Source organism: Gymnogyps californianus, chromosome 18, assembly GCF_018139145.2.
Source record: "Gymnogyps californianus isolate 813 chromosome 18, ASM1813914v2, whole genome shotgun sequence".
Lineage (NCBI taxonomy): Eukaryota > Metazoa > Chordata > Aves > Accipitriformes > Cathartidae > Gymnogyps > Gymnogyps californianus.
In genome coordinates, this window is record NC_059488.1 from 34,279 (window position 1) to 55,166 (window position 20,888).

A 20,888-nucleotide genomic window follows, 5' to 3' on the forward strand; every position below is an offset into this window, starting at 1 on the left:
GGTGCTAGGAGGTCACAAATTGCCCACGCATGGCGTCACACGAACATGCCTGCCCAGAGCAACCCAAGCACATGGTAGTATCTGGAAAGACACAAGCCACCACTCAATGCCCACACATGTATTTGCCCAACAACTGTCAACGGTAGCAAGACGGGATGCCATTTGATGGCTCAGTACCATTCCTAGGATATTCCTTGAGGGATTTAGATCTGGTCATAATGTCACAATTTAAAACAGCCTAAAAGTATGTACTTGGAAATTGAAATATCACCTGAAGAATGGTTCTTTCTTCCTCTGTGTGTCATGCTATGTGCTTTCGTGGCTCTATCTGCTGTATGCATAATAGTATAGTATAATAATATAAATTATTGTGCATCTTTCCTTGGCAGGGTGTGAAATCTGCACTGAGCAGTGTGTGTCCCCCCTTTGCGCTGGGGATGGGAGGAGTGGTGACTGGGGGCTGCAGTGGTGCAGGAAGGACTGTGGGGAGTGGGGGAGAGGTTTCTTCTCCTTGTGCCTTCCTCAGGAGCTGAGTTCAAAGCAGGTTTCTGACCACTGCTGAGTTGCTTGGGTGGAGCCTGTGTCACCCTGGCATCACCCCCTCCTAGATGGGGTCCCTTGGCCCCCAATGTGGGGATTGAAAGGGTCCCTCCCCACAGCCCATTCTGTGCCCTAGGAGAGGAGCTAGAGGAACATCAGTTTCTCATGGGACCTAAAAGCAGCACAGAAGGACACTGCTGCTTGCTTTCCTGTGGAGTTCTTTCTAGGAAGCCACATGGCTTCTCCATACAGGCACACTTGGAAGCTAAAGTCCAGCTTCATAAAGACGCTCCAGACTTGGAAAGGCTCTGACCTCAAATAGCCCAGCACATTTGACTCTGGAGATGGCGCCTTAATCCGTAACATGACAGTCTTCACACAGCATCATACAGCAAAATGTGGCCATTGCTTTCCACAGCCTTCTGGGTTCCCTTCTCTGGACTGTGGAGCCTCCTCTCTTGCCTCAGTGCTTCATTGCAGACACCTGCAGCCAGCCTTCTTTCCCCGTGACTCGGGGAGATAAACAAAGGAACTGAAGGTGCCTCAAACTACCACCATGGGATATTAGGGAACACAAACACACCGCTAACATAGGGAGATTACATCAATAGGTACATTAATGATTTACACTCAAGTTCTCTCCGTTTTAAGGATGATGGAGTATCACTGGCAGCCATAATAGAAAGAGGCAAATGTAAGATTTCTGCTGTTTTCATTCATAATCACCCACCCAAGGTTCTTGGAGTTGGACTAGTCAGTCAGCTCAACCATCCAGATGGATGTCACCAAACCAGTTAACCAATTTTCCTTCTTTGTAAGCATCAGGTTGAGCAGAGCACCTCCCTTGATTGGCTCCTCAATCACCTGTGGTAGGAAGCGGTCATGAGTGTACTCCAGAAATGTCCTGGATTGTTTGTGCTCTGCTGTATTGTCCCTCTATAAGATGCCAGGGTGGTTAAAGTCTTCCATGATGACTAGGACCTCGGAGCATGAGGTTTCTTCCAGCTGTTTGAGGAAGACCTCATCTACTTCTTCCTGATCAGGCAGTCTGTACAGACACCCCCCTCACATCACCCATGTTGGTCTGCCCACTAATCCTGAGCCATAAGCTCCCAACTGGCTCATTGTTCACCCCAAGGCAGAGCTCCATGGATTCCAGCTGCTCTCACATAAAGGGCAATTCCTGCTCATCACCTTCCCAGCCTGTCCTTCCTAAAGAGTTTGTATCCATCCATTGCAGCACTCCTGCCATGAGCTTTCCCACCACATCTCTCTGACCTCAATGAGATTGTAGCCCTTTAATGGCATGAAAACTTCTAATTCCTTCTGTTTACTCCTCATACTGAGTGCATTAGTGTACAGGCACTTCAGAAAGGTGCAACACAGTCATGCTGGTTTCCCAAGAAAAGATGAGAGCTTCCCCCATGATGTCCTCTTAGCACTTCCTTATTTGTTGGTGGGCCCCATTCTGCTCTGTTCTGTTGATTTTGAGGACTCTTAACCACATCACTCTGCACCTTTGCTTGCCAGACCAGTCCACCACTTCCTCACTTGAATATGGATCATCATCTCCCTCCTATCTTATTCCTAGTCTCCTCAGGTTGGCCAGCCTGGTAGCAAAGATGGTTTTTTACCCCACTTTGTCAGGTGGATTCTACCCCTCCCTACCAGTCCTTGACCCCCAAAGAGGGTCCTGTGGTTTTAAAGTCAAACAATTGTCAGTGACACAGCTGCACAACAAGGTGCTGAACCGCAAGATCCATCCACTCCTCCTTAAGCCTTTCCACTTCAGCAGTAGGATCAAGGAGAAAACCACCTGGGCCTCCCTGACCTTAACCCTCACCCCTCAGCAACCTCTCCCCAGGATCCCAGATCTAAGCCCCCCATGAAGCAACAAACCTCCCTAGAGAGCAAGTCCAGTTGCCAAATGGGCCCTCTGTTCCCCACAGGAGGGAATATTTTTTATGAAGTTTAATAATGGGCAATATTGGGTTTTAAAACATATATATATATAGCATTAGACCATTAAAACCAATCTGAAGTTCACTATATTTCTAATTGCAAACATTTATTTAAATACATAACCTGTATATACCCCCACACACTGGTTTTCGATGGCATTATTGTCCTTGAGCTCATATGTGTTATCTTAGAAAGATGTTTCAGCTTTAGTTTCTCAAAACATGTCAAATTAGATTGCTTTTAACCTTAGTAGAAGCGGAGTACAAGGTAGAAAGTACAGTGCTATTAAAACTTGTCCACACAATAGTAGGAGTGACGTGAAACAAGTCAGTCATTCTTCCTGTGATGCTCTCTTCCACCAATCCCAACTTTACTCTTTCTTCCACCTCTCCTTTCATCTTTTCCTTCTCTTCCATTTTCCCCCGTTTTGCCAGTGACATTCTTTTTGCATCCTGCACTGCTTGCATCCAAAGCTGCTTGACCTGTACTCTTCTCTGGGGGGAAAAAAAAAAGAAAAATACTCAACCCATATTTCTTTAGGTGACCTTTGGTTTCTCTGGAACAATAAACTTGAGGTACAAGACTTGAGGAAGTTCCTATTTTGGCATAGTTTATCAAATGTTACATTAACAGACACATCTCTCAGGTAGCTGTGGCTACCTACTCACCTATAAACTTCCTAGCAAACAATGACCACATATGGGAGTGCAAATGATATTTGTTTCTTCTAGTAAACATATCTGAGAATGTATTAATCTTGTAGTTAATACTGACTATTAGTTACTTCAGGACTCAGTTAAACATTGAGAGTTTTGCTCAGAAGGTGAAAAATAAATGCCAATCACATTGCCCGACAGTGAAAAGCACAGGAATCGGGAAACGGGGCGGAGGGCGTCAGAGGCTCTCAGAGCAACAGACTGAATTGCTCAAACTGGTCTGAGTTAGGGAATTCAGGTCATTTTAAATTAAGGACAACCATGGGAGAGAAAAAAGAAACAAAACAAAGGAACAAACAAAAAACCTTTCTACCTCCAAATTAACTAGAAAGGAAGACACTACTTAAAAAGAAGTTTATTGCTGAGAAAAATTCTGTCTACAGGAAGACATTCACACTTGTTCTGAATTGAATTCATTGAATCTGAATTGAATGAAATTTGGCATTTGCCATACAGGAAAGGGATTACTACAAAAAGCAGCAGTAACTTACATAATTACTAGTTAACATCCTAGCATCACCGAGTGGTATCCCTAACACATTACATTTTTAAAGACAAGGTAGTAAAATTCTGTTTTCTAAATGAATGTAATTTTTTTCATGTTTAAGTCCTCCAGTGTACAGCGGCCATATTACCCACCATTTGTCCTTGTAGTTTCATGTCTATTCTATTCTATTCTATTCTATAATAGTTTGATTCTATTCAGAGCCCATACTGGTAAGCATGTATGTTTGATATAACTTATCTCCAGTGGGACAGACCCCACTATCCCCAACACACAGGGTTTTAAACGTATCCAAATTTAAAAGCCCCATCCCAGGCAGCCACTAAAAGATAGATCAATCACAGAACTTCTGTAATACTGCAGTTCTGTATCCATCTTCACATTTGACAGATTTCTCATTCAATCTATATGAGCATCTGATATAATTAATATAGTACAATTTCTACCATGCTAGTCTTCTACTGCTATGTAGCATGTGGTGTGTGTAATGTCGCCTCATTTTTATCAGCACAAGTGTGGTTTCCAAGAACCACAGTAGTGTGGTATCAACAATTCCATGCATAAAAGTCAGAAATCTCATTGATTTCTCTTCTAATATACAGATAGAGGTGATTAATATGTAGAGTTTGTACAGAAAGCTCCACTCTGCCTGGCTTACTAGACCTATTGTGGTCCTTCAGCCTGGAAAGTTGTCTACTGATGTCCACAGTAGCTAACCTTAGTCTTAGAGAGAGTATTTCCTTTGTTCTGCACTGACCTTAAAGATTCTTCTCTCTTGAAACTGAGAGTAATGACACAGTAGCAGCTCTCACAGCTGGTGGGTTTACAAAAAACACAGCTATTCAAGTGAATGAACTGAACCTTTTTATTTAAATTCCTTCGTAAAACACATTTTACTGGTCCAATACAAGGAAGAAATACCCAAGTCAGTACACATGCACAAACCACTGTGCTCATATAGTAACGACAATCAGACTTACCTAGCAATCCCAAGCACTCCTGCCTATGCCGCTCATTCCAGGATTTCCTTCTGCAAGTCTCACTGCAAGTGAAGACTTCATGACAACGCATGCAAGGTGATAGCTGAACACCAACTGATCGTCCACACTGATAGCAGTACTTAAAGAATGGTAGTCTAAAACAAAGGTAGTTGTAAAATGAAAGCACATTATTGTTTGTTTAGGGTTTTCCTCAAGCTGACAGCATGTTTGCAGATCACAGTAAAACTAAATCAAAATGGCTACAATATAGAAATAATGTTCAACAATAATGTTGAGCAATAAAGAAACAGGAGACTGCGTAGCTTATCACAGGAGTCTGTGGGGAACAGACTACATACCAGCTGCAAAGCCAGCCCCCAGAAACAGCCTCCAGAAAAGCCAAGTGTCCTAGTGAGAAACACGCCCAAGCCCTTACCAAACCAACATCCACATCCTGCCATACACTAGCACAATGTGTGCTTTAGTGTACTCATGACACTGAGTCTGGAGATGTCCGTTTTCAAACTGGCAGGCAGACCAGATTATGTATGGCCAGAGACAACAAAGCCAAGCTGGCAAACTTAAAAAAACCCTCACAGAACCCACTGGAATACTGCAGAGACAAACAGGGATACTCACAGGCCACTGCACCACAACCGTTATTCCAAAGTTGGAAGATAAAACAAAGGGTGCTTGGGCTAAGGCTTTCAGTGGGACTGGGAAGCAGAATGTTAGATCTAAGTGCAAGCCAGGCTATGTATTTAGATCCTTTTTAAAGCATTTAAGAATCCTTTTCCAATAGCTAGCAAGTTTCACTGAGGTTTCATCTGTCCCTGCAAGTCATCGCTGAGATCTCTTTGTAAAATCTTTGTGTGCTACTTTAACCTTCCGGATTTTATTTTAGTTCACTTTATGTTCTTCTGGCTATTTCTGCATGTTATGCTATTATTGATCCATCTGGGTTCAACAAAAATGCTACCTCAAAATTTCTGTCTTCAAAAGTGCCCCAGTTCCTGACACCTATGTTATCTCCTCTTCATTCAAATACTGAGCCAAAGTTCAGAAGCCTGTGAAATCCCTGCAGTAGGAGAAACTGATGACAGAATTCAGTATCCTTGAGGCAAGTATTTCTATTATTATTCAAACTTTTGTTAATACACAGTTCCAAGAATAACATTCAAATCGTACAAGTCATTCCTGCAATTTCTGGAGAAATGTAAATTTGTATGGGCCTATTTCTTAGCATTTGCATGCTACTCTAAGATACTGATGTCATTAATTGGTTTAAAACACAAGGACACACTGCTTCCCACAAGAAGACTGAATATTATGCAGACTCTCATGGTAAAAGTCTGAAGCTGAAAAGGAGTGATGTGATCAGAGCAGAGAAAGAAGCTAAACTGCAGCTGATAAGTCTGGATAGACTAGAAAGGAAAACTGGAAAGGAGAAAAATGGCAGGGTGACAATAGTTTTGGTGAGGAAAAAAAACAAGATATAGTATTTTTGACTAAGAACAGTCAATACTTGAGCGCAGTATCTCTGCCCTACCTCACTTCTTCCACATGATGGCTCCCTCCTTTCTTCTTTGAAACACGTGTATGAACGGCTGAACCCACTACACCAACAAAAGGGGCACGGGGGAAAAAAAATCAGTATTCTGACTTGAGAATTAGAACACTAGTCACAAGATCCACCTTCATTAAAAGTCTGCTTGGCTCCGTCTACTGTATAAAATTTGAAGATAGATAATAAAATGCATCTTCCATCAACAAGCTTCAGAAGCCAAGAAAAAAGGAGCCAAGTTCTATGTCACAGCCAAGAGGAAGAAACCACACAGATAATTTACTTCCTGCTTGTGACAAACCACAGAGTCACAGGTTATGCTGAACTGCAAAGGTAACAATCTTATATTCAGAGTCCACTTCCCAAGTGTGATACATCTTCTGCCCCAAAGACTGGTATTCAGAGACCTAGATTCTACGCCTGATTTCACCACACATTTGAGCACTACCGAGGATGTAATGCAAATCATCTTAATTTATATATTCATTGTTGCTACTCTAGTAGCGGAACAGCATTGATACAATGGGAATCTTAGGAAAGGACCTGAGAGTAGGTTGCCATAAGAAATGAAAATATGCTAGATGGCCACAGTCACCATTGCATGCATCCTGTTCCCTGGACTAAATGCAAAGCAATTCCAAGGTTCTCCCATGAAAGAGAAGCAAGCTCCCTCAATCACTCCTTAACACGTGGTAATAGACCTTGTACAGAGATTTACCAGGTAGCAGCTGACCGGCACTAAACTCATATTCAGATTTTCTTCACAATGCCTTGTTCATTCTCTTTAATGTTTGTAGAACCCCTACATCTCCTTACCAAATATGGAGGAGCAGTTTTTATTAGGAGTTACCTTTTCAGACAGTAACACTGGAATTATAACAATAAATTCCCCTTCGCACCAGGTGATGCTACCCTTAATCTTGAACTACTCTTAGGCTTGAACTAACATTTCTTAGATCTTCTCAGCTCTTCTTGATCCCACTCTTCCTCTTTCAGGATGACATGCTCACGGAGCTTCGCTGTAATGTGTTCCAGCAGTGATCGGCGCATTTGAAAAACTTCCTGCTCAGATGCTGACAGTATGTGGTATGGTGTGTGAGCAATTCTCCTATCCTGCAACATACCATGAGTTAATCCACTAATGTATGGGAACATTGACACACAAATGTTTCAGACTTAAAGCCAACCCATTCCAAAAGCACAGCATCACCCCTGCTGGATCCTGGCTTGGAGCTCAGTCTGTGATATGGGGCACAGGACATGTCCAGGTTACACGTTCTAGCTGTTCCAATTATCAGTTTGGTGAGTGCTCAACAAGTTAACTAAAACAATTTCAAATGTTTCTTCAAGGGGGAACCATAGAATCATAGAATAGTTTGGGTCGGAAGGGACCTATAAAGGTCATCTAGTCCAAACCCCCCTGCAATGAGCCAGGACATCTTCAACTAGATCAGGTTGCTCAGAGCCCCGTCCAGCCTGATCTTGAATGTTTCCAGGGATGGGGCATCTACCACCTCTCTGAGCAACCTGTGCCAGTGTTTCACCACCCTCATTGTAAAAAATTTCTTCCTTATATCTAGTCTGAATCTCCCCTCTTTTAGTTTAAAACCATCACTCCTTGTCCTATCGCTACAGGCCCTACTAAAAAGTCTGTCCCCATCTTTTTTATAAGCCCCCTTTAAGTACTGAAAGGCCGCTATAAGGTCTCCCCGGAGCCTTCTCTTCTCCAGGCTGAACAACCCCAACTCTCTCACAGCCTTTCCTCATAGGGGAGGTGTTCCAGCCCTCTGATCATGTTTGTGGCCTCCTCTGGACCCACTCCAACAGGTCCATGTCTTTCCTGTGCTGAGGACTCCAGAGAAATCACAACAATGTCTACATAGAACATTGGTGTGGGATGCAAAAACCCTCGTTAGCTCTAAGCAAGCTGCTCCGTGAATGAGGTGCACCGTTACTTTTGTTGTTTTCAGAACAACTACTGTTTATGTAAGCAATCTGCTTATCATTAAAGTTTTCTTGTTATTAAGAAAGCCATTTAAAAAAAATCTTATATTAGTTCTAATTAGAACTGTCACAGAATCCCAGGCCTTTTAAAAGCTTTTTAAACAAATATATCCAGAAAAAAAAGCATCAGGCAGAAATTTATTAGTTATACTTCACAGTAAGATTCTTTTTATAAGGGATTAATAAATGATTAAGGACGACTTTAGTAAATCCATTTCTTCTTTTAGTAAATATATATTTTAGTTATTTTATATACTTATAACAAATGTAACATTTATAACATGTATAACATTTATAACATATAATACATAATACATCTTTTAATGTATGTTTTATTTAAATATGTATTTTATTTAGGAAATCCGTTATTTTAAAGTTTGATCAATAATGTCCTATCATAGCTTACAACACATCTAAAATTACCATATATATAACCCATAATAACTTTTCCTGATTTCATTGTAGCCTCACAGAAACACATATTGCTTTTGGTTTTAATACCTGGGTTTAAGATTACAATTAACTCTTTCCAATTCGATTATGAATGGAATCTTACTACAATATGTGACAGCAAGGATTCCCTTCACAGGCAAAACTCTCAGAGGTATTCAGACTTCAAGTGATTAATGTTTCATTTGGTGTTGAACTAAGTCTCACAACAAATGAAGGGGAAAAGTAAATTTCCATGAAAGTTTCTGAAGAAGGCCCTAGACAATTCATAAGGACACAACAGGCCATGTATTTGAATGGATGCAAATGCACAGTACTTTCAGATATGGGAACTGAAGTCATACCTGATAATATTTATAATAGGCATAGTCAACAGCTGTTCCCACAGCTTTTCTCTGTCCTTCCCTAATAGTAACTGGTGCAAGGATATCTGCGCCAGCTTCAAGCAGCTTATCAACCTGAAGAAAGCAAATCATTACACATCCAAGCAAAAAGAAAACCTTCCCAAAAAATTGCATTCACACCACAGCTAAAGAGACAGGACTGAGCATCAGAGCTTAACCTCTATTTGTGAGACTATTTTGTGCACCGAACCATGCACTTCTTCTGCCCCTTTAGAGCTGATGATGAATTGTCAAATCTAAATGTGTTTTGTAAGTAAAACCTTCTTGCAAGCAGTTGCTAGTTGTTTCTGGATATCTCACAATCTTGCAGCAACAAATGAAGCAGTGACAACTAGTGAGGGAGGGGGCAGAACAGAACCCAGCTGGGGAAACTGCCTCCGCTCCCAGACCCCTCAGCTGCAGCCTTCTTCACCTCCACTCTGAATGAGATCAGCCCTGGGCTCCCTGGGATGAGGAGAAAAACTCCAGTTTTCACAAGGCCAAACGCTGCCCTTGACCTCATCACAGATGAGAAAGTGCACTCATCACAAGTGGTATTGACCACTTTACAACAACAACCAAACACAACGCATCTCTCTTCATGTGGATGCTTGTTGTGTTTATAAACAAGGTAACAGTCAGATCTGATGGGCTGTGGGCACTACAACCATCCCATTTGATTTTAATGTAGTTTTTCCTGTCCTACACAAGGAGGTTATCATTCTCTTTACTCAAACATGACAATGAATTTCCATACAAAACCTCTGTTCCTCAGGACAGAAACAAACAGCATTAGGAATAGACACAAATTAATTGTTCCGGAAAAAAAAAAATCAGCTTACCCATTAAAGAAGACTTAATGCACCTGACAAAAATCACTTTTTCTGAAGTTAAAAAAAACAACAAACACCCAGCTGTTATCTCACCAAAGCTATCCTCTGTGCTGTTGTTCTCTGCTGTTCATATGCCGTACTGACAGCTGCACAGAGGGCACTTCTTACTGCTCCACTTAATGGCAGATTTGGGTCAGCCCCATGTTTGAGGAGTTCAGCCACTGCCTGCAAATGTGCACATGCAAATGTGACAAATTAGTGACTGGAGAAGCCATTATTTACAGTTCTACAGCAGGAAAGTGCGACCCTAGCCAGATCAGTCAAGACCTTAAAGCTTTATAGTAATTACCACAGCACACTTGGAGTATCTGCTAGTATTTGTCACAGCTTCAGTAGCACACAAAAATTTAGTCCACCGGACAGTAGTTTTCACTTCTTTTAGTGTGAATCATAATGTCATCATGAAATACTTTGCCAAACAACAGTATCAAAGACATGAGAGGGTAGCTTTAAAAATCACCAGGTTTGATTCATAATGTGTATTTTTTTTAAAAAATGCTTTACACAAAGATAAGGATTAGATAGATTGATCGCTTACAGCCTATTAGATCATTACTTCATCAGACATTAGCCTCTGAGAAGGTGGGACAAGCAGCAGAAGTTGTTGGATATGGGACTTTCTCTTTCACTCAAAATCATGAAATTTAAATTTTTGTGTTGCAAGAAAACACTTTTGCCCAGAAAAATACCTAAGCTGTCTTAAAAATTATGAAGACAGTGTAAGGAAAAAGGTTCAGGTTCAAACACTTGATACAGAATCTATTTTATGTTGTATGCAGTTGTAGCCACTTCTATTATAACCCCTTCCATAGTCCACACTCTAGCTCCATATTATATTCCATTCAGTTTTATTTTTGTAGATATGTGATACCCTTCCAGTGAAAGGAATGTAGTTAAAGAATAACAACACACAACAGATATTTTCTATTATGTTCTACCATTTATCCTATGTAAAGTATAAGTTTTGTAGTTACAGAACAAAAGGTAGAATGTTGATTTCACCAAAAATACTGAAAGGGCTTTCCCCCTAGCTTTGCTCATGGCTGTGTTTCCAAGCCAATGCTTCTCTGGATTATTTGTGTGCTTTTCTACTGGAGAAAAGTAAACATGGAAGCAGAAATCACACTCCAACCCTGCCCCTTTCAGCTTATCTGAACTGCTAAGCTACAGTCAGTCACACTTGCCCCCTTACAAGTGTTCTTGCCATGGCCTTGTGCGCTGGCTGCACAACAGCTGAGCTCTGTGGGGAGCCAGGGTGCCACTCTCACCCCATCATTCTCCTGCCTGGCTTTCCACGAAGAAGATGAGCCAGGAGCCTGGACACACCGAGCTCTATTCGAAGAGAGGTAGAGCACTGCAGACACATCTGCTTCATCAACCGCTTTGGCTGCGTATCTTCTCTTGCACCATGCTGGCTGCTGTGGACCTGCTCTTATGGGCCCAGTGTGGGCAGAAGGGAGTCCATTCCCTGCCCGGGAAGACAGGTGCTAACTTCACACACTGAATTCTACTGTGTGAACTATAAGCCTCATTACAACCAAATCCTGAGACTGATCATTAATCTTTTCATAGAACAGCATACTTCTTTTCTCTTATACCCAGAAGCAAGTGTTTTGGGGTTTGGTTGGGTTGCTCCGGGCAGGGAGGCAGCCTGTAAGAGAACTGAATGTTCTTGTGAGTCACAAAATGAACACAGTTGTCCAAATGCTAGTCCCTTCTGAGTCCTACCCAAATATTTCTGGCTACCTCATACTATAGTCCTTTAGGACTCCTCTAGTTCGGTTCATGAAAGATTTATAGGTTTGAAAGAAAAGTAAAAATTTTATTATTTTCACTGAAAATGTATGATTGCAAGCACCACTCATTATGTAGTTTGGCTGTCATCAGAGAAGGCAGACATGAATGGAGAAGTACGTCCAAAAAAATGAAGGAACTTAAAGATGCTCACCAAGTCATTCCCACTGGCAATTGCTAAGGAAAGTGGTGAATGGCCACTCCACAATGTGTTTGGATTTGCCTGATGCATTAAAAGGAGGCGGACAACATCTCTGGCATGCTTTGTAGGCAAATGTGGTGGAAAAAGGTAGAATTAGATCATAATAAAGTTAACTTTTTAATATTAAATTTAATAATAATAGTATAATTAATAAAATGAGCAGCATAAAACACATTCAAACCTTTCACCTATACTATGATGTTATAGTAAAAATATACATTCACTTTCTCATGACTGACAACCCCAGCATAGTGGTGTTACATATGAAACCTCTTCACAGCTAGATCATCAAATCTCATTAATCCTGCCACCAGAAGGAACGTGTAGGTTTGCTTCTGAAGAAGTAGGTCTCCTCTCTCAAATACCTTTCTCCAACTGTATGCATCCCAAATCTGCTAGAAGAATGTTACTGTAGTACAAAATCAAATGCACAGAGGTTAGTGCATGCCAAAACTAAGACTGTCCAACTTCAAATTGGCCTTGTGGATGATTAAGTTAATGGCCAATTAACGAATGGAAACTCAAGTAAGGGAGTTTCTCTTGTCAAACAGAAGTCCAAAGATTTAAGAACTGTTTCTTCCTCAAGTGCTAATAGATTTTTAATCAGTACAACACTAATAATTCAAATAGAGTTTATTCCTGGTAATCAATCAGCTCCTTACAGAGGGATGAAATGTCTTCACTGCCAAGTTACGTCATTTGAGATTAGCTTAGAACTACTCCCTATGAGCAGAGCCTCTGATGCTATGATCTTACCTCACTGTTATCTTCTCTTTCGCATGCAATATGCAATGCACTCCTTCCACCATCTTCAGGGACAGGACCACTATAGGAGGAAAAGTACTCTTGTGGTGGTCCTGCTTCATTTTTCAGCTGCAAAGTGACACCACCTGTCAAGTTGGCTTCTCTGGCTTGAGGCTGAGGAATCTAAATGAAATGATGTGCACATTTGCAACATAGCTTAAAGACAAGTTAACAGAAAATAAACCTGCCTGGTCATGCATTGGTCTGGATCTCAATCATGGACAAGACTTGTTCAGCCCCACAAAAACAACAGCCACCCTTTTCCTACTTTCTTCTCTACATTCAGGTCTCATCTGCTAGACTGCTTTCACACTGCACACTAAGAAGTTTAATAAAACCACTGGAGAAGTCTAGGGAAGGCAAATTTGAGAGATAGATGTTAATAACTTTTACTGGGCCAAACAACACAGTGTAGGGAGGGGGAGGGAAGAAGCAAGCTTTCAGGCACAAAGCGCCTGCCTTGAGTCAAGCTCATTCACATGTCATTCATTTAAGGTCTATGAATATAGGGTCACCAGATCAATATAAAAAACAAAAGTGGTATTTGAGAAAGTCAATCTTGCCTACACTGCATCTGGGCATTCTGTAACTAAGTACTGTTGACAAATAGGTATTAAGTTCTCCTGTTTACCACTTAAGGACAAAGTACTAAAATACAAACTGACAAAGCTCTAAATATCCCTGTCCTGCAGACATTCACCTTAGTCCTTGTCAGGACAAGATAAACTTTATCAGTCTAGTTACATAAGCCAACTCCTTTTTTAAGTGATTGGGACCTGATGGTATGCCAGGGAGCTGGCCAATGTCATTGCAAGGCCACTCTGGTTACCTCTGAATGGTCATGGCAAGCAGGGGAGGTTTCTGAGGAATTTCTTTGCATTTCTGGCAAAATGGAAGGAAGAACCAGGAAACTACAAGCTGGTCAGCCTCACCTCGGCCTATGAGAAACTGATGGAAAAAGTCTTCTGAGAAGCCATCGCCAGACATACTACAGATAAGAAGGTGACTGGAAGCAGTCAGCATGTATTTGCAAAGGAGAAATCATTCCTGACAAACATGATAGCCTTCTACAATAAGATGACCGGCTTGGTGAAAGATGGGAAAGCAGTGAATGTTGTTTACCTTGACTTTAGCAAGGCTTTCAACACTGTCTCCCATAACATCCCCATAGACAAGCTGAAGAAGTATGGACTAGACAATTGGACAGTGAGGTGGATCATGGGCTGTGATCAGCAGCACGAAGTCCTGCTGTGCTATACCCCAGGGGCAGATATTGGGGCCAATACTATTTAACGTCTTCATTAATGACCTCAATGCTGGGGCAGAGTGCACCCTCAGCAAGTACACAGGTGATATAAAACTGGAAAGAGTGGTTTAATGCACCACACAGTTGTGCTGCTTTTCAGAGGGACCTGGACAGGCTGGAGAATTGGGCAGAGAGGAATCTTATTAAATTCAACAAAAGGAAATTGCTGTATTCCTCCCCTGCACCTGGAGAGGAATAACTCCAGGCACCAGTACATGCTGGGGGCTGACCAGATGGAAAAAACCTTCTAGAACAGGACCTGGAGGTCTTAGTGGACAAGTTGAACATGAGCCAGCAGTGCACTCCTGCAGCAAAGAAGGTCAACAGCGTCCTGGGCTGCATTAGGAAAAGCATTGCCAGGGGAACAGGTTGCCCAGAGAAGCTGTGGAGTCTCCACCCTTGGAGATACTCAAAACCCAATTGGACTAGATCCTGAGCAACCTGCTATAATTGATCCTGCTTTGAGCAGGGGTATTGTACTACACAATCTTCAGAGGTCCCTTACAATCTTCCAACTGTTCTGTGACTACATGATTTCGTTACTACAACTTAAAGTAAATTCTCAGGTAACAAATGCCAGAAAAAGCACGTACTGCTGGTATAGCTCCATCAGCAGTAGAGAATTACCATCAAAAATGGCAACTCTAACTAAAAAGTGCTATACAACCAAAAAAGTCTACTGCTAGGCTGACCTTCTGCAATCTGGAGGTACAGCACATGCTGCAGGAATCTAGCAGACACAGTCTGGGTTCAAGGAAAAGAGAAATAAGGAAAGAAAAGAAGTATTAGGCCAGCTCCATGGAGATGAAATAAGCAAGTCCCATCACAGACATATCTGTTTCTGCAGTCATATCTTCAGGCATTTGCACTGGACTACACACAAGAGACTTCTAAACTCTGCCTTGTATAGGGGATGACAGCAAAATGTTCTGGGGCACCAAAACCAGAAGGATATGTTTACTGCAACCCAATACTATAGACCTCAAGTGTTTTTTTCTTTTTTTTTTTTTTTTGAAGGTTCTTTCAGTGGAATGCAAAGATTTCACTGTGAAATCAAGCAGGCAGGAATCTCAACTCCCTGCTTAGGTCCTGTGCAATCTGAATTTCAACAGCTGAAAGAAGATGAGCTCAAAAAGCAACATACCTTGTCTGGACCATATATCTCATTTCCATCTTCTGCCCTTGCATTAAGATCTGGGGCAGAATGTAGGAGGTATTGTGTTATCTGGACCCCTTCCTCCCCTGGAATTGAGGCAGCTATGTGGAGAGGAGTTAACCCCCCTAACTGAAAACACAAATATAGCATTAAGACTCTTGTCTATCACAAGCAGCACTTAAACAGCACTAAATATTTTTTCAAAGAATAATCCAAGCTCACTTCACCCACATGCTGTGTCTCACAAACAGCCACCATAAACCTAGAGCGTAGAGTTACAGGACTAAACACTGGAACACTAAAGCTCCCAGACACCAAGCCTACTAAATATTACAACAGCTATTACCAACTTGAGGAGCAGCTTCACAAGTATTCCCCAGCCCCTCACAAGCTTGGCAACCGGGAAACATAATGAGAAAAAAAATACTTGGAGAGTAAGGAGCTTTGAGTTCTATTAAAAAAAAAAAATTCTTTGAACAGGATAATCACTTTAAACAGCTTTCTGGCCATTCTAAAGCTGATTCTGACATGCACGATATTTTACAGTAGGGCACTGAAGCTGCAGTACACATCTAGAATCCCACATTATGAATTATAATCCAGTAAAACCTTGGATGGAAGCCGCACATCAGTCCTGGCTCCCCTTTCCAAGAGGAGTTTCACTGCTTCTGCATCTGCGGCTTTAACAGCAAAGAACAGAATGTGTGGTGGGACCCACGATGCATTGGGATCTGCACCTCGACGAAGCAGCAGTTGGATTGTTTCCCATCTCTTCTGTCGTCTAGAATTGACATGGAAAATACCAGAATAACATATTAGCACTTTCCAAGAAAACTCTAAAAGCTAGTGGACTAAAATGACTCCCGGGTAACAGACATGAAAACTGTCACTTAGCAGAGGGAAGGCATGGCAGTCTTTAGGGCCGCATCACAACTGCCCTACACCACCCCAGCAACATTATTATGACCTGAAGAGAGGACAGCACTGCCAGTGTATATCTCAGGCCTCTAAACTAAAGGAGTGGCATGCAAAAGCAGTCCCTGTAGTCATGAAAAGCCCTTGCATGGGAACAGACAGGCAAAGCTAGGCAAGGTTCTCTGCATCTCCACCAGTCACTCATGTGTGACTTGTAAACATTAAGTCTTAGACTTGTTTAATGGAAGAAACAGACTCTTTCTTCCTGCCATCGAAGACTCCTTGGAAGGTTCTTTTCTCAATCATACCTCATTCATCTATCCCAAGAAAACAAAGGTACAGTATTTCCCTTAAACAAAAGCTGTAAGAGGAGCTATGCTAGACTAGGACAGTATATTCCAGGTGCCATCTGCATTTCCATGGAGGCAAACTATCCGCACACACACCCCAAAAAAATCTGACACCACCAAAAAAAAAAGAAAAGAAAAAAGGGCAAACAGCACTTGGAAATCACCCAGAAACTCCATCACAAAGTGTTCTCAGCGGAGACTCATCTTTTCAGGCATGATATTAACTCAGCTTTACCCACAAGCCCCACATTCAATGGATCTTATGTAAAGGATGAAGGCCAGAAGGCCAACCAGGAATTTTCAGTTTGGGAGTTTTAAGATATCAAAATGACCTACACCTCCATAAAACCCAACACAAAAATTTCATCATCTTTGGTGACTGCTCTGTAAGCAAAGCAAAAAGCAAAATGTGGCCCTTTCAAAGATCCACAAAGGCAAAATACAACTACACTTTTCAACTGCAATCTTTGCCCACTGCTGCCATGAGTCACATTAGAGTGTATAAACAATGAGTGGCTTCTACTGGCATGAAAACAAGATTTTCCCAATTAAACAAACAAAAAATATCTTTCCCTGCAATGGATGCACACTTCGGTGAAATATGTGAAATACTGTTACTTTCTTTATACAAAAGGGTTTATGAGAGTTGGTCTCCCATTTATAGTGCATGAGACTTACTCTGAGATTATGTCTTCAGCCACATTGAGTGTTTCTGAGGATTCTGATTGTTCACTCCACTTAAAGATTTTAAAAAAAGAAAGAGGTTATAAAAATGAAAAAAATCTTCTTCCAAGGCATGACTCAGCATATTAACACATCAGAGCAGTAACACAGTACAGCACATAATGATAATGGAATTTTGTTAACAACTGTTAGGGAAATCATTTAGAAATCATTTGTAAGTTTTGGTTTGGGTTTTTTAAATCTCTTAAAAAAACGGAATATTTTTCTTGTTCAATTTCCATGATGTCTAAAACATGTTCAGAAGAGTTAAAAGTTTCTTCCAGTATACATCATCTAGCTTAAAAGAAAAAAAAATGGTGAAATAAAACAAGACACTTACAGATTTTCAACCTGCATTAGCTTGCATGAAAATCTGGAAATGGGATCTACAAGGCTGATATTTCCAAATCTGGATGCATATTCAACTCAGAGGAAAAGTGAAAGCAATGTACATTTACCTTGCGGAATCTCAGAGACTGTGACAGACACAAACCAACATAGAAAGATTGCCTCTCTATTCCTAATTACCTCGTATTACCTCCAAAATGAGAGGTAATAGCTCCACATTGATTTTCTGTGCAGTTTTGAGCAGCTGCTATTTCTCACTTCCCTTCTCCCCTTCCCATAGAAGTCTTGCAACTTTAGCAACGGGCCACCACTTGAACATACTCTTGGAACTGGAACAGCAACTTCAGAGCAACCAAGGATTATTTGGTACTTAATTTCCAACAAGTTTCCTCAAGGCATGGGCCACTACCTGTCTAGCCTCATGTGAAAGTCTCAGCAGCACCCTTCCATTTCTAGACTCCACTGAAACATTTCAAAGACCACACAGTTCCTGCCCAGACCCCTTTTTTATCTGTCTTCTCATCATGGTGGGTGATTCCTGACACCCTTGCTTTCATTTTCTTTCCCATTCCCAGGTTTACACTCTTACAAAATGTATATCGTGTTCCTACATAGGAAGTCCAGAGCAGGTGTTTCTCTTTGTGGCAGGAGGAAGGCCAGGGATATGACTCTTCCTTTGTGAGCACTCGCCAGGGATCAGCAGACTTCTGACAGTACAATTGCTTTTTACTAGCCACCTCCATGATGCCAGCAGGATTATGTAGTACCAGGAGAATCACCTACGTCCTATTGTTCTACTTATGCTTTTGTAATTCCCCCCAACTGCCCCACTGCATCTTCATTGTGTTAAACACCTAGCCAACATGGCCTCACATCTCTGCTCTCGATACAGCGCCTTATTTCAATTGCAGAGTAAGCTTGTAACTGCACTGGAGCTTGGTCCTTTGAGTTAGGAGTTAGCAGTGAGAGTAGAAATTATTCTGCATCCTCAGAGTGCAAAACGCATAAAAGTTCTGACTTTTTCCTAGGGAGTATACACTGTAAATTTAAAAAGCAAGCTTACAGCTTGAGGAAATAATACATTATGATTCTGCCATTTTAGATTAGAAGTGAACAAACCTTGTAACTGTGCAAGCTTCTCTCAGCAATATTACCCTTAAAAGATTCTTCTGGATAAAAGAGAATAAAGCACATGGAGAGAGCAGATAATCCTTCATCACTACACTTATTCACATCAGCTCCACTATCAAGAAGAAGATTGACAACATCATTGTGGGAATGAACCTGTAGAGGGGAAACATCCACACTTGCACATATACGTATACACTTCTAGCTTTTGACATGGAAAGAATTAACAACACAGTTTTAAAGTAGTGATGCTCTACGCTGTTCAGCTAATTCAAATTTGTATTTCCCACAAAATAGAAACACAATACTGAACCATGTCTTACAGGGTTCAGAACATGCATTTTTCAGCTAACTACTGGATTTCACAGGAATTCAGTGAGGATTCATGCACAGAAAGAGACTAAAAGTGACTGAGATGGCTACAGGAGAAATACAATGTTCTAAATTATTATCTAGATTTTGCTAGCCATTTACAATGAATGCCAAGTATTGAGGTAGCTGAAAAGGGCATGAAGAAAAAGGCGGGGGGGGGGGGGGGGGGGCGGGCAGGATTTCATCCCCCTCCTACAGAAACTGAAGTTGTGCATGCATGGTTTCTAGCCACCACCACTTTTCAGCAAAAACAAAACAACTGTCTGAATCCGATTTCAACTAGGAGAAAAAATAATAAGGGCACAGTCACATCCAAGAACATAGATGTAGTCCACTGCATAATCATAACCTGAAATCAAAGCTGACATTTGAAATCATCTCTAATATTTACTGAAGGGCTTCTTTTAGGTTATTTATTTACTGTGGGGTTTGGCATGATACCAGTCATTACAGACACTACTCATGCCACACCGCTTTTTTGTTTTTCCTGTTTACTGAACATTCTATGTAATGAAAGAGAAAAATTTAATCAATCTACTATACTAGGAATTTTCTCATCATGTGGTAAAGAGTAATGCTTAGAGTCTTACAGCAGCAGCAGCAAGTGCTGTGTATCCATGTTTGTCAGCTATGTCTGGATGAGCAAGCCCATTCCTCAGAATCGCATAGACCCCATCATAGTCTCCTCTTGCTGCCTTCTGAATTAGCTGCTCTGAGGCAAGTTCCCTGGGGCCTGGAGGCCCGTAAGTACTGCGGGCTCCACTGAGAATGAGGTTGACATCTGAAGTGAACTCCACTTGACAGCGCCTAGAAAAGGAGAAAAAAATACAGCACAGAAGCTAGGTACTCTTAGACCACTACAGCAATTAAAGAAAAAACACATCAAGAATAAAATATGTTGGTGAGCAAGACGGGAAAATAAGGCCAGCTATCATTTTAAGAACTATTTCAGATAGTGTAAGCTAGCTTACATTAATGGCAGAAAGGCAAACCAGTGTACGGGGTGCTGGCAGCAGCATAGAGATTTTAGCTACAGAGAAGTTAAAAAGTATCCAGCCATCAAACATCTACTAAAATAAGAAAACAAAATCTAACCACCAGGTGTTTCTATGAACCAATTTATCATGCACACTCATGACATCTGTTTATGATTTCATTTCCATCACCTGCTTTAACTATGACCACAAAATATGCATATGTAGCTTGTGTTCCTATCAAAAAAGCAAATAAAGGAAATACTGTGCGGGCCCAAAGAGCATCTCCATGTACAAGTACCGAGCTACATAAAAACTGCCATGCAGTTGGCAGTTCTAGTAGCTGTGGACTTGCTGCAGTATGTTTTGTATAGCCTTGAAGGAGAACAAGAGTCAAGACAACCACAAAAAGGTATCATTGGCCAGATTTTCAGTGCTTTCAAAAATCTGGCATTATGCTTCTCCGTATTTCTACCTCTACACAAGACACTACACTCTCAGAACAGGGAAGGTCAGAACAGGTCTCTACAGCCTCCTAATTCCTTTCAAAACTGGACTTCCAGAAACGCTGACATGCTAATGAGTAATGAGAATATTTTTATAGGTGTAACCAGGATAAAACTGATGTATAACTTAAAGGAATAAAATTTGTGAATTGAGAGATGAATATGATGCTTGTTTCTTTTTTTAAAAAAATCTTCATTGGCAACTTGTAATCTCAAGGCCATAAAAAACAATCTGGAGTGCAGCTTTTATCCTGCAACGTAAATTTGAAAATAATGAACACCCATGGATAATAATTTCTAAAAATCCATACAT

General features: G+C 41.2%; 1 protein-coding gene across 1 annotated transcript; it reads right to left on the reverse strand.

Annotated features, from left to right (window-relative positions):
• Positions 1-2,607: 2,607 nt before the first annotated feature.
• LOC127023643 (ankyrin repeat and MYND domain-containing protein 1-like) lies at positions 2,608-19,731 on the reverse strand. Its single transcript, XM_050907869.1, has 13 exons — positions 19,686-19,731; positions 18,715-18,879; positions 17,203-17,261; positions 15,869-16,040; positions 15,248-15,388; positions 12,750-12,920; positions 11,946-12,053; positions 10,031-10,162; positions 9,066-9,179; positions 7,215-7,380; positions 6,253-6,319; positions 4,704-4,858; positions 2,608-2,996 (listed from the first exon to the last, which is right to left on the reverse strand). The coding sequence occupies exons 2-13, from the start codon at positions 18,787-18,789 to the stop codon at positions 2,830-2,832; spliced, it is 1,527 nt and encodes a 508-aa protein (XP_050763826.1). The 5' UTR covers positions 18,790-18,879; positions 19,686-19,731; the 3' UTR covers positions 2,608-2,829.
• Between the last annotated feature and the right edge of the window lie 1,157 nt (positions 19,732-20,888).

Excerpts from the sequence above, each read along its gene's own strand:
- LOC127023643 (XM_050907869.1), bottom strand. The coding sequence starts at position 18,789 with ATGTGCTTTATTCTCTTTTATCCAGAAGAATCTTTTAAGGGTAATATT. Across the intron at positions 15,389-15,868 it reads ATGTGCGGCTTCCATCCAAG|TTAGGGGGGTTAACTCCTCT; the intron begins GTTTTACTGGAT and ends TTGTGTTTTCAG. Across the intron at positions 12,054-12,749 it reads AAAGAGAAGATAACAGTGAG|CATGCCAGAGATGTTGTCCG; the intron begins GTAAGATCATAG and ends TTGCCTACAAAG.